General features: G+C 37.5%; 1 protein-coding gene across 1 annotated transcript in view; it reads right to left on the reverse strand.

Moving 5' to 3' along the window:
• LOC104280320 (potassium channel subfamily T member 2) overlaps positions 1-14335 on the reverse strand; it is a gene marked incomplete at its 3' end in the record, with an annotated part of 69496 nt that overhangs the window by 9621 nt on the left and 45540 nt on the right. Inside the window, exons 13-14 of the mRNA XM_009877936.1 lie at positions 11718-11781; positions 4627-4735 (exon numbers count right to left, since the gene is read on the reverse strand). Coding sequence (XP_009876238.1) covers positions 4627-4735; positions 11718-11781 — 173 coding nt within the window. The remainder of the gene's footprint in view (positions 1-4626; positions 4736-11717; positions 11782-14335) is intronic.

Genomic DNA, 14335 nt, shown 5'->3' on the forward strand with positions numbered 1-14335 from the left:
TGTGAAAATGAATAAATCACGGACAGTACAAAGCAGATATCTCAGACTTAAGTCCTCTATATGTTCTACACTCTCTAACTTTTTGGCTGGACTTTTTGGATAGATTTTATGTAAAATATCATGCTAACAGAGAAGGTAGCATGCAGCAATGAGATTGCTGTCCTAACAATAGTCATCACATGTGTAAGAGATTTACATTGTGTTGTCAAGTGTTTTTACATCAGGAGCCATGAAGCTTGGACTCGGAGGACTATTTCCACTCCTACTGTAGAGTCTGACCACGTGTGAACTACTTGTGCCCTTCGTGACTTTTTATGCATCTGTAAAATCGGTGTATGAAAATAACACCCTACCTACTTCTGAAATTTTGAAGCTTTTGAATTCTCAGAGGTGCTTTGAGAACACCGGGTGGAAGATTCGTCAGTGATCTAACTACCATGATTAGAAATATTGTAGCCATCTGAAACATGAGGAAAGGTACTACGGGTTTCTTTTCAGGACTGCAGTTAAATTCTTGTGTAAGACACAGATCAGGTCAAACCCAACTTGCTCATTTCTCCAATTATTTTCACAGATTATAGCTTGCCTATAATGTTACTGTGCTTTTTATATATATTCAGGAGTTGTACTGTGGAGCTGTGGTGAGGGTTATACAGGACTTTATCTGATGCTTTCTCTTCTAAAGTGAGTAGGGACGAAGCTGGATGAGAGCTGTCCTACTCCTCGGGTCTGGGACATCAGTCAGGTCCTCTGACAGAGGGTAGTACTACAATCGGCAAATTATTCAGTGTGGCAGTGAAGCAGCAAAGGAACTTGCAGCTTATCTTGAACTGAATATTAAATACGTCAAAATAGTCTATGAAACAGAAGTATTTAGATTGCATTTATACAAAAGAAATATTCTATTTAAAATTTCCAGAAACTGTAGTTTCTGTTGAAAATATATTTTGTCAGAAAATTTGTTGCTAAGTCTGTCTCAGATAGATGCAGTGAGGTATGACTTCTGTAATGGTCTTGAAGATAAAATGTACTCAAAATACTGATTTATGCCTGCAGCACCAGACATATGGGAAGAATGTCCTAGACCTGACACAATTATTCTGAGAAAACTTATTTTTGTCAATTTGATAAGTTAACATGATCACTACCAGACCAGATAGAGAAAGATGGCCATCCATTATCTCTAGACTATTTTTATCTGTAATTAGATTAATCATCAGATGCATTCAATATCCATTTCAGTGAATCTGGACTATGTTCCTTCTAAATAAACTACTGAAGGTTTAATGTCAGGCTTCACCAATCTGTACTAATTCACTGGTGCATTTTGAATAAATAGAGAATGTCAAAATGTATCCTCAGTTCCTGGAACTGTGATTATACATAATTTCTGAATATTCAAGGTAAAGGAGATTCATTTATTTTCAAGCAGATATAGGAAAGTTTTAAGTTCAGCTCAGAAAATCTGTGATTTGTTCCAGTCTCTGAACTGCATAAATATATTGCTGTGCTGTGGACAGTCTCCACTTTATTTCATGTTTGTGCTGAAATGCCAGGCCAGATGCATGCGTTAAGGGTTACATGGCTTTTTGTAGCTCCTTCTGTTTGAAGGAAAAGCAGCAAGATTAAGAAAACCATGTGTAACTGCCAGTGAAGGAAAACACAGTATTAGTGAAAGAAAAACTGGACATGTCAAGGCACTTGTATTTTGGAAATTATTAAGGAGTAATCAAAGCATTTCAACTTGAGACATAAGATGGTTAACAATGGTGACCAATGTTTCCTTGCCCATCTGATAATTGTCATGTTCAAGTGACTGCATATTTATAGACGTTCACACCTGGAACGTGCAAAGGAGTTTGCTAGAACAAACACTTAAGCCTCGTGCTTTTCAGATTCCACTGAAGAATCACATTCAAGCACAGAGAAAGACTTCCGCTGTATTAATATAAGCATAAGGTACCATTTTAAACAAAGTAGTTACACTCCACTGTAAAAAAGTAACAGAGAAGACATGTCTGGCATCAGGTGAAAAGACAGGGAACCTGCCTTTGTGCCAGGTCATGTTAACCTGTGCAAAGTGTCTCCATTCTCTTGGGATGACAAGAATAAGCTCTTGTGCTCTCACTGAAGAGATGAACAATGTCAGAGTTTTAGCTATCAGCTGGGAATAAATAAGAACAATTACTTGTCCTGTATACTGTTTCCGAAGCTTAAGGAAGGAAATCTCTAGGATGCTATTCTGTGGGAAAATGCAGTCAGGGTCTGAATTTTATGTGTGTCTCATGCAGTCTATGATGACTCGTCAGGTTTCTAGTGTTTTGTAAGTTTTCAGTGTAGATAAAAGTTAACCTTTTGTTAGGAGGACTTTCTGGAGCTCTTTGGTTCTATTCTTTCTAAATTCAAAAACTTTTTGCGAGTCAGAGTCTCTAAACCTGTGTGTAAAGGAAAAAAAAAAAAAAAAGAAGAAATCGTATTACTGAATATTTCAGGTTCATCAAAATGCACAGTATTGTTTTGGGAAACCTCCAGAAGAAAGGAGTCATTTTTTAAAGGAATATCAAATTTAAAAGAAGCTTTTGCATTAAGGCAGTAATAAAGCAGTCCTGAATCATAATAAGAAAAACACTTGGGAAAATGTTCCATGTGGTTATGACAAATGTTATTCGTAAGCACTCTGGACAGGGCTGTAGTCTGCAGCCCCCACTGGGTACGTATTTCAGAATGAAGAAGACTTGGATGACATTAATAACCAAAGCAAAGTTTTCTTAGGAAAAAGTATGCACACAAATGTTGTTCTCGTGACTTTTATCAGTGGCCTTAACTATCTTCAGTCGTGATGTTTATACCATGTTCATAAACCTTGCTGAATTTAAAATTGCATTAAAAGTTTCCTGTGCTTTATATGATTAAGATTCAAATAATCTTGAAGGAAGGCTTGTAATTCTCTTCTTTTACTGTTGTACAGATAGAGCGGGTGGAACTGGATGCAGTGTTCCCTATGCTCCGTGTGAAATTCTTTGTAGATGTAAGGTGCTATGTAAATATTTAGACTTTAACAGTACAGAACCGCTATAATTAATGTTAGAGGTGGGTAATGAGGCACAGAATGTATTGGATCTCCTCAAGCTCTTGAAGAACTGTAGAACGTAAATGTAAGCAGTAAGATATCAGGTTGGTTGAGCTCAGCTGAAGTAAATATTACAAAAAGAGGTTTTGCGGGTTTGTTGTTGTTTGCTTGAAAAAAAAAGGTCTAAAATCTCAATCTAAGACTTAGTACAGACATAAAAAATTACTTCTGTTTTGCAAGTCTAGTTATGTGCAAGATCCTACAGAGACAGGCCATTAAGAATAATGAAACTCTTTTAAAATTACAATTAGGAACAACAAATTAACATAGTTATTGATAAAGAAAAGTGGTCGTGGCTGCAGAGGAGAGATTATGTTTGTGCTGTGTGGTTTTAAGGGGGAGATGAAAAAGCATCATCATTCTTGTCACAGCATGAGTCTTATTCCCTGCTGTGCCATCTCGTAGTTGGAGATTACACTTTTATAACTTCAGAACTGCTATTGATATTTTTTTTCTGTCTTTCCAACCTAGCGGTAAATTCAGTAGCTTTTAAAATTACAGCTTTAACTGTTGCTCTGGAATTGTTCTGCACTAGAATTTCGTTTTTCATCACATTCTGGGATGATGGAGGAGCCTAATATTTTTCTGTAGAGTTATTTTTGTTGTTTGTTTCTTTGTTTTTAATTTGCATGAATTGGCAATCATCTCTTCCCTAGAATATCCTTCAAGAAAATTGAATTTTCAAAATTGCAGTTGAAAAGCTTTGCTTCTACTTCATAGAGATTTTTTTCCAAAGATAGGCAAAATGAATTCATTATAAAAGTATTTGCGTGTTTTTTGCACATACACGTTTGTCTGCACAGATGTATGTATATATGTGTGTATTTCTGTATAGAGGGAAAGACCCTATATAATGCAGAGACACAGTTTGTCAAATTAATGCTGGTAATCTCTTCTTACAAGAGAGGATTTCTTTTGATTTCTTAACACCATTTTGCATTTTATGTTATAGTTTGTAAGACATGCATTTTACTGGATATGGAATTCAATTATATGTCTCTTCCCAAAATATCTGAACATAACTAAATAATGTTTTTCATGCCACTTAGAAAAACAGTCTGATGGGAAGATCTTTTTTTGTCAATTGTTTGATAGATTGTCCTTTTCTGTGCAGATCTTCTCATATGCCCCTTAGTAACAGTATGTTTTAGTAGAGAGAAATGATTTAAAGACATGGATAGAGCAAGCTGGAAACCTATCTGGATCTATAACTAAGGCGTCACAATGTGTTATATATCAGATAATTCTACTTTGTATATTATGTAACATAAAAGAGTAGTAATCCTTAAAAGTGCTTATAAATAAAGGTTTACATTAAAGCAAGACAGTTTACTATAGATAGGACATATACAGTCCATATTATTTTACATTGCTATACTCTTAATCTACTTCCAACCAGTAACCAGGCCAAGGGAATCTCCCTTTGCCTTGGGTGTTTATGAAACAAACTGCCAAATACCAACAAGTATTTCCAATGGCTGAAATCTTACACTTACCTGCAAACTTGATGTGGAACTTGTTCTCAGGTTTCAATATCTGGACATACAGAGGACAATTTGGAGCAAAGTCTTTAACTGCCCATGCTCTTAAAATGGTTTGGTGATCCTAGAATAAAGAGTATGGGAAGATGAGAATGAAATACAAATAACCATGTTAGATTAGAAAAAGAACTTCCTGTCAGACTGATTCCATTGAAAAAAACCTCATTTTAAGACTATATTAGATGAGCTGATGTGGATGTTTATGTACATGTTGTATAAGTAATATTACATATTATGGGTATTTCGTATTTTTAAATACATAAGTATATATACACTTACACAGAAAATCCAGTAATTCTGCAGACACAGATAAGGGTGAGGTACTCTCAGTGTTCACCAACAAGGTTCCTCAGGCCTCTGCTTTAAGGCAGGCTGCAAAGCGGGAGGAGAATCACCAGCAGTGGATGATTTTAGGCACAGATTGCTCCGGTGAACTCCACAGGTATGGGTGCAGAGAGAGCAGGCCAGTGCCCTTGTGTGACTGCTTTTTTACCATTGAAAAGTTATGAAGGCTAAGGGAGATCTCCAACAATGGCAGAAAAATGAGTAGCTTCACCATGCTGAAACAAAAGGGAGATCCGGCGAGCTGCACCTCTGGGCACAGGGATGCTGACAAGAACTGTGGGGGGATTCAGCGCAGGCACAAGCCGTGTCCCGTCTCTGAGACCCAGGAAGCACCTGCATTGGCGCACGCTGACTGGCTGGGCAGCAGCTCTGCTGGAAAAGAGCTGTGGGGGCTGGCAGAGAGGGAACTGAGCATGGGCTGGCAGAGTGCCCTGGCAGCAGGGGAGGCTGCCAGCACCTTGAGCTGTTGTAACAGGAGCACAGGGAGTGGATGGAGACAGGGATTATCCCCCTCTACTCAGCTCAAGCTAGACTGAATCTAGACACTGCATCCAGCTGACACCCTCAGTACAGAGAGATGAAATGAATGAACTCAACGGAGGTTCACCTGCAGAAGCGATGGCTTCAGGGGGACCTAACAACAACCCTCAGTACCTACAGGATGGTTATTAAGCAGATGGAGACAGCCTGCAGAGTGACAGCTGGTCAGAAGGCAAGAGACAATGGATGTAAGTCCAGAAGGGATTCAGGCTGGATAGAAGGAGAAACCTTTCCCCCGTGAAGACAGGCAGTGGAACAGGTTGTGCAGAAAGGCTACGATGCCTCCACCACTTTCCATACCAACCTAGATAAAGCCCTGACCAACATGTCTGTGTTCAAAACTGACCTCTGTCAGACTCGAGACCTCCTGAGCCTCCTTTCAACCTCCATTATCCTATGATCCTAGTATAATATATTATATTTGTTGGAATGCAGAATAGATGGTTTGTTTCCACAAATCCTTCTCTAATAAGTTATTTTGTCCCTGTACTATCTTTCTGCAAGTGTTGAAGATCACATAATTTGAAAGGGGTGACATCTGGATATGGAAGAATTGTGTGAAAACTTAAACAGTAGTGATAAGTCATGTCTAATTAATCAAGAATGATGTGTTAGGTATGTCCTTCCAAAGATACTCAGAATTTAAATAGCATTAAATGAGGACATCAGGCATTAAGACTTTAAAATTGTGGATAATTCTAAAAAACATCAGCTCAATTAAAACTGGAACTACATTTTGGTGCAACTGAAACATTTGTAGAACTGTATTTTGTCCCTCTCTCATCTTTCTGCAAGTGTTGGAGATTGTATAATTTGAAATTTAGCCAGCTACTGACCAAAGGATTCCAACAGACTTCCCAGCCTGTTAGGTTTGGTACTTGTTACCACATGTCAAGAGTGAGTTAACCACAGGATGAATACTGCTATCCCCTAAAAGTAGAGTGTGTGGTAATACATGCATATATGGAATTTCATGAAATATGGCTAATTTCAGTGTGTAAGCTGCCAGTTTTTTTTTTTTATTTCATAAATAAAAAGGTGTACTTGAAAGCTGCATGTAGGAAGCAATATTTCGGATGAAATGCCTAGTCATGAAATTGGTAGTATTAAAAGATAAAATATAAAGAATGATTCATTATGTTTGCAGCATCAGCAATAAGAAAAGCTTTCAGAGTCATGAACACAAGGGAAAATCTCTGCCTGGAAGAGAGCATAATTGACATTTTCAAACCATGATATTTTAATGTCAACTGAGATGTTAGTACTTTTTCTGCTAGAAATACTAGGATGGAGTCATAAGGGGAAGACCTTTTGGGGGATGGTAAAATACATTATTTCACATTTTTTTCTTATTAGTGGTTTCATAGATGTGGAATTGCTGTGCCCATTCAAGAGATTTCAGAACTTGCATGCACCCTGCTGTAAGCTTTCCTTGTGCACAGTCGCTTTTTCTTCACTTTTTCTATAGCATATAGTGACTTACCCTCCTTAGGGTTTTTTTCTGTTTTATCTTGAGGGAAAGAAATGCCAACATGCCTTAGAAGTAGCAAATGGCTGTTAATGGGTTAGGTGGCAGTCATACAGATAAGCGACAGGAGTGAGAGGTTTGGAAGGGGATTTGGACAGGTTTAAAAAACCCATGTTGTTGAAGACAGGCAAACACCTTCAGAGTCACTTGGAGAAATGCTGTGGCTTCAGCACAGATGAAGGAAAGCCCACAAACATAGACCCATAGAAGTGAGTGTTGTAAAACCAGAAGTATGAATCTCAAGTTAAAATATTTTTAAATAATTGTATAGGAAAGGGAATGACCCCTTAAAATTATAATCTCTTGATGATTATTTGGCACATTTACAATTTTAACACTGCAAAATACGTATTGCTTTCCATTTACTAACTCTTTTTTTAAGAAACAGTCTATAAATGTTATATATAAAATTGATACTTAAATGCCCTATATTGCTTCCTAAGATCAACACTGTATGTGCTGCTAATTTTATAACCTTGCATTGTTGTTTCATTTTCTCTCTTTTCACTTAGGTTTGTGTTCAAAAGCTGGTTATTTGAGTTTCCATGTTTTTTTTCTGCTCAGTTACTTCCCCAAATCCCACTCTAGAGAAGCACTCCAGAAATTGAAATAAAGGTTGTCACTTCAAGTAATATTTTAGATTCGGTCTTTGCATATAGTACTGGTGGCTCTCTGTGTTACATAGGTAGCAATTCCTATACTAGATTGCAGCAACTTCAAAAAATGTTCACATTTCTCCCGAGTAAAAAGGTGGTGTATATGTACATACTATAAACACAGAAAACTAAAACCAGTTATGCTTCTTTTCACATTATAAGAACGTGTTCTTCTTTGGGAAATGAAGGAAAAATATATTCTCTTCTGCGTACTTTCCATGTGAAGAACTGCAGTCACTGATAAAAAATTACCACTAATACTGATGGTGATTAATACAGAGGTGATATTTAAGTTCATGTATCAAAAGCTGTAAGTTTTAAAGGGGGTGTAGCAGGAATTTAAATCATCGGAACTCAAAGTTCTGTTAATTTCTTTCTTGCCATGCACAGCTCGATAAATTAGTTTTATCGTCCTGTACAGTGCATCCATCTTGTGATGCTATTAAGGCAGTATAACTTAGATTGCCAGTGTAGAAGTGTCATGCAATTTGAAGGGGAAATAAAAGGTGCAAGCTTGAACTCAGTCATCTCTTAATGTTCAGAAAGCATCAGAATAAAACTGTCAGCAGTAGAAGCGGGCTATTGTATACTTATATGGCCTATTAATGAGTTTTCTGTAGGATAGTCAAAAGAGACTTTTCTTCCGACCCCTCCCTGGGTTAAAACAGCAGATGCACTGTTTTCAAGTACCTTAGTTTTGTGGAGCATTTTGATGTAGGCAGCTGACTTTGTGCTGTGGCATGGACTACTGTTCTATACCCATCAATCAAAAAAAAACAATTAAAAATAATAGTCCTCCAGAAGTATGTACATTTAGAAGTCTCTTGAAGAGTTGCATCATCCAGAAGTGAAACAGATGTTTGTCCTGTCCTGCCCAAGATGAGCAGCTTACATCTTGGTCTGAGATGTCAAAATATCATTTGATAGAAGAAAATTTGGCAGAGCTTTGTCTTGCCAGAGAAGCGAAAGTTTCTGCTAGGAGACTTTGGCAAGCTGTGACAAATTCTTGGTCTGACAGTTCAAGTTCCTACTCCTCCAACAGAAAAAGGAAGGAACTGACAATTTCTATGAAGTGACTGCATGTCACTCATTATTGTACTTTTCTTCTGAGCTATAGTTGAGATCCATGGATCAAAAGCAACACAGACTTTAGCACTAAAATTTATTAACTAACAAAATAGCAAGCAATGAACAGCCAGTGTTATCCACAGCAAATGAGTAGATCCTCTGCTGAGGACTGTAGCTGGGGAGATAAAAACCCCCATGGACTTTGGAAAAATCACGAGTGACAACAGCTGTTCTGGTTAGGAGTCTCTTCAGTTCATCTGTTAACTTTTATTTTGACAGCTGTCAAATGTGGGAGAGGATCCAAGACACTCCTAACAGTTTGTCAGCTTCTGAAGCAGAGCGGGGTGAAAAATCAGTTGTAGTTATAAAGATCGATACTGGGGTGACAACTGAACTTCCTTCAACCTAGTGACAAACTGTAACCTTCTGTACTACATTATTGAAGTTCTTGGTAGTGACTAGAGCTGGAACAGTGTTGGAAAATAAATCCATTTCACTTCTAAGCTCTGGAGGCAGTAAAATAATAATAAAATACCCCCACCAAACAATCCAACAGTTGTCCTATTTTCTACTTGGAGCATAAATAATTGAACTCCTCGTGTAAAGGAAATCTGAGGAACAAAAACCAAAAGAGAGAGAGGGCTGACATCTTGTTTAAAACTTCAGATAGCATTGACCCTCAGAGTATCACTGCTGCCACTGAGATACTGCACCAGCCAGCAGTCACCCAACAGGGCATTCTGCCCCAGAGGAAGGCAACAGGACTGCGTCTTTGGTGAAATTTGCCTGTCTGTATGCTCCAGGTAAGTGAGATTTGGTAGCAGTCTGTACTGGAAGCTGAAACATGCCAGGTACCGTGCTGAAATTTCCTGGCGTGCAGTGTCCCTGAGGGCAGAAGGGCTGCCTGGGAAGAGATGTGCTGGCTACAACGCTGAAACCCAAACTAGATAGTGCTGGCCACAATGGATGGAAGTTCCATGAGCTCCACGTTAGAGTTCCCTGTCTGCCCTGCAGGAGAGTTCAGCAGAGTTGAAAATGGTCCTTTCTTTGTGTAAATTCTGGAGAGGTTACGAGCAGAGATGGAACAGCTTACCTCTGAGTCAACCCTGTGTTGGTGCAGCTGTCCTTAAAGCTGCATAAACGTACCAAGCGCAGTGTAAATCACATGCCCTGCTTGTATGGGATTGCTCATTTCTAGCCATTTCACAACTGTTGAGTCTATTTTGTCAAATGAGGTGGCGTAGCTGATTTTTTCTGAACTTCATGGCTAATTTAGGCAAGGCAGTTTGGCTTTTCTGTTATTTTTCGCTCTCACAGAAGTTATGGGTATTTTCCCAGGTATTTGCAAGAACTGTTGCTTGTTCATACCCTTAAATAGCTTAGCGCCTCTGTCACTTCCAGACAGAGTGTGCTTGCCTTACTTGACTACTCCGGGATTACTTGCTGCCAATTCAGTAGCTTTCTTAGTGTGTTCTCAAGAGTCTGTTGCCAATGAATTCAAAGCTCTCAGTTCAGTAAGTTTATTATATAGCAGGAGCACAGATCGGTTTATGAAGGAGTTCAGTAGCTTGCTGCAAGCACAAGGTCTTTAGCTTTGAATAAAATATTATTTACAGCATGTTGGTAGTCTACAAAAAATATTTTTGATTAAAATTTGCTTCTCAGGGCTCATTTGTCTAGCAAGGAAATAATAATTTCTTCTTGCTAGCTGCAGCTGATGTTGCTTTTTTTTGTTCCTCCTTCCTTGATGAGCCATATGGGTAGATATGGAAACAATTAAGTTTTGATGGTGTATGAAGTAATTGTAGCAGGTAATAGCAAATATATTAAGAAATACTACATATATAATGCAAAGCCCTCATCTCTCATGTTTTACTCTGTTTTCAATATTCAGAAAAATAATTGCCCCTTCTTAAAATGTAGCAGCAAAACAGTATCTTTTTTAATTGGGATAGCTTCAAACATAATTACCTAATTATAAACACTAGTTTGATCTCATCGGGCAGTGTGTAAGCTTATTAATTTAACTTTGTCAATATTTAGACTTATTCTGAGTTTCTGTTGCAGTTCAAGATCAAACAGAACAGAGGTAAGGCTGCAATAATTCAGCAGCTACTGGTGAATAATTTACAGTGTTCATAAGTTCTTCCTTAGCGAACTTTTTTTCTGGACGTTTGTGATCAGTAGGTAATTCTATTAGTTTGAAGAGTTGTAGCTTGCATTAAAATAGTTTTATTCTTTTTATCACAGATACGTTGTGTAGAGGCTTCGATTAGCAGTCTTTCTTTGTGGTCAGTAACTTACCTGACTGAAAATAACTAGTAGCATGGGCAAACTCATACTAACTTATTTAGAGAATCTTGCCATTTTTCATGTTTAAAATTGGCCAATATAAAAAATTATTAAATACTCTCACATATTGGTTATTTGGTATTAGTCACTAATTTATAAAGTTGAATTCATTTGTTAGTAGTAAACTTTCAATGCTTCAATAGCTCTGAATGGAAATACCAGTGAGTTGATAGATATACATATGTATAGATATTTTTTTTGCTGATTTAATAATTATAGTATATTCTTTGATAGGTAGGTTGTATAATCTGTTTTCTAAAAAAGCGCCCTAGACTGGAAAAGGCATTTAAGGTCATTGAGACCAACCATTAACCAAGCACTGACAAGTCTTCCACTAAACCAAATCCCTAAACACATCAGATTACGTATAGAATCCAAAAGAAACCTTTTCATTAACTTAACTACAAAATTCATCCCATGTGCAAAATCTCTGTTTAAACGGACTGATTTTAGTTTTCTGTTTGCAGAAGTAGCCTTACTTCTTGAGAGAGAATAAGGGCAGTAACAGTATAAACAGCATGCACATTCACTCATAGTTCTGTTTCTTCAAAACTTACAGCTGCTGTCCGGTCCACCTCGCAGCGACTGCTCAGAATGAAACAAGCTTCGGCATCATCCATTCTAGAAGGGAGACAAGCCTGTTACATACCAACAAAATACCTATGTGGATTTGTGTTTCACAGTTTATAGCCTTGTATGCTTACAGAAATAGAATACGGAGAAAGTTTCATCTATTCTCATGCACTATCTGAACATCAGCAGCAGTCACCTTAGTGCACTAATTGTAGAGTAGGTTTTGGGAAACTTTCCTTTCTCTGGTACTAGCAGGAGCTGTGCCAAAGTAATAAAAACAGAGTGGCCTCAAACACACTTAATTTACAAAATATTTTTTTTACCTGCCATGAGTATAAAACGTGAATAAATAATACCAGTCTGTATAGTAAGGGTATAGAATCACAGACTGGCCCAGGCTGGAAGGGACCTTAGAAATCCTTTAATCCAACCTCCCTGTCATGGGCAGGGACGCCTCTCAACTAGGTCAGGCAACGCATGGGAACTGAACAGGAATGATGCGTACAAGTTATTTTTGATAGGAATGAATGAGAGAAGGCAGATAATCTAGACTTGTCTTGCCTAGTGATAGCAGAAAGACAGGTAGATGTACTTGAATAATGCGTCTGGGATAAATAAACACTTTTGTGTATGTATGAATTAAATGAATTAACTATTTTCAGTCCGTGGTCTCTTTGAGAACTTTCAAGGTTTAAATTGTTCTCTAGGGGTATTACTGGTCATGTAATGAAAAGAATGGTGGTGGAAGTGTGGAGAAAAACTGTCTGACTGAAGGTTTCAAAGTTTGCTTTTCCTTTCTTGCCTCAGATCTTGATATCCTTCTCCAGTGAATCCTACTTCACTTACTGGTACATGGACGTACTTGAAATGGTATTGTAATAAATGCAAATCAGTATACCCAAAGTAGTAATGTCAGATACAGCTGATGTGGAGAAGAGAGGACAGGAGGCTGCTTCTGAGCACTGAAGAAGAAGAAATAATGGGAGCCATATGAGTAGTTTCAGCTAAGCATGGAAGCAGATTTGGAGAGGTAAGGTCTTTAACAAAGTTGAAGGAAAGTAAATTCAGTGAAATTAGATGAGATTCTTATGAGAGCTGAAAAGGTAACTGGGATTGACAGCATATATGGATTTCAGAAAGAAATGAAACCTCGTGTGAACATACTTGTCTTTTTCCCCACTGTTTTGGGGGTTTTTTTTGTAATTTCTCGAATCACTTCAGCCACAGATGGCAAAGATAATAACCTGAGATTAACATCTATGAATGTCATGAATTTAGACAACAAAAACACTGATAGTATCTGTGTTAAACATATGTATTGGAACCCAGAGTATCCTTATGAAAAAAGTTATTAGTGTCCTAACAAATTAAAAAGCTTTGTCCATTATGCCATTTTTATGTGCTAGAGAACTGAATGAGAGACAAAAACACCTAATAGTTCCACTGGTTGAGGGTGGTAGGTTAAAAAGACTTTATATACTAAAGAATCTATTTGTGAAAGGAAAAAGTATAAGATAGAGAGTGGACATGAGAAAGATTAAGATTTGCGATTGTTCACTAAAGAAAGAGGAAGGAGAGAGAAGAAATATTTGAGGCCATGACAGAACATGGTTGAAAGCTGCAGGAGAAAGAAATCAAACATAGTAGGCACGTTAGTGACTTTCTAGTGCTAGTCTGCACGGAGAATGAGAGCTCTTTTAAATCAGTTACTTTTTTGTTTTAAATGTTGAAGTAGCTGTAGAGCCTCCAGTCACGCTGATGAACAATGTAAGTGCCACGACAGATCTCACTCTGTTTTTTTGTTAAAGTTGGGCACATTAGCACTGTTGAGGCAACAGCAGAAATTTGCAAAGTGAGGCTCTCAGATGTAGGAAAGCGAGAACGATTATCCTCTTAAAGTCAAGTTGTACTAGGGCATATAAAAAAAAATACAGTCTTTAGTTAACTATTTCCTACTTATGCAGTCAGTGAACTTTTGGTGTTCCTTTACTTTTTGGAGCAACCTTTATCACTATTGTGACATTGCATTTCACAAATTATGTATAAATTTTGATAATGAGATACTTCTTGATTATTTTGGTGACAGTAGTGTTGTAACCATTACTTTATTTATTAGAAGAGGTTTACCATGTGCCTTGTTATCTTCTCGGTACACTACATTCTCATTAAAAAGAAACACAGCAAAAGTCTTGGGTACTAGTTTATATTTTGTATTAAATGTTCTATTAAATTCTCACTACTACTTCCCTCAGGAGAGCTTGAAAATTATTCTATGACAGGTACATTCAATTACATGTTCTGCAGAAAAAAACCACAGTTCCACAGCTGACTACCTCCAGGTTATTATAAGTGAAATTCAAGATTATCTTTTGGGAACAGATAATTTTTCGTCTCCTAATGTGTAGGACAAATGCCAGCTAAATCCCCACATGAATTCCTTCTTGAAATCAGCAAGAAAGAAAAAAAAAAAAGGAACCCCTCAAAGAAAATTCCTAATCCTGAAAAAGCTTAATTGTATTTCCAAATCTTAAACAGATGTAGAAGTAATTATTTTTTGGTGGCAGAAATCTGAGAAGCTAACACTGCTTACTAGAATTCTCAG

Source organism: Apaloderma vittatum, unplaced genomic scaffold (assembly GCF_000703405.1).
Source record: "Apaloderma vittatum isolate BGI_N311 unplaced genomic scaffold, ASM70340v1 scaffold2251, whole genome shotgun sequence".
Classification (NCBI taxonomy): domain Eukaryota; kingdom Metazoa; phylum Chordata; class Aves; order Trogoniformes; family Trogonidae; genus Apaloderma; species Apaloderma vittatum.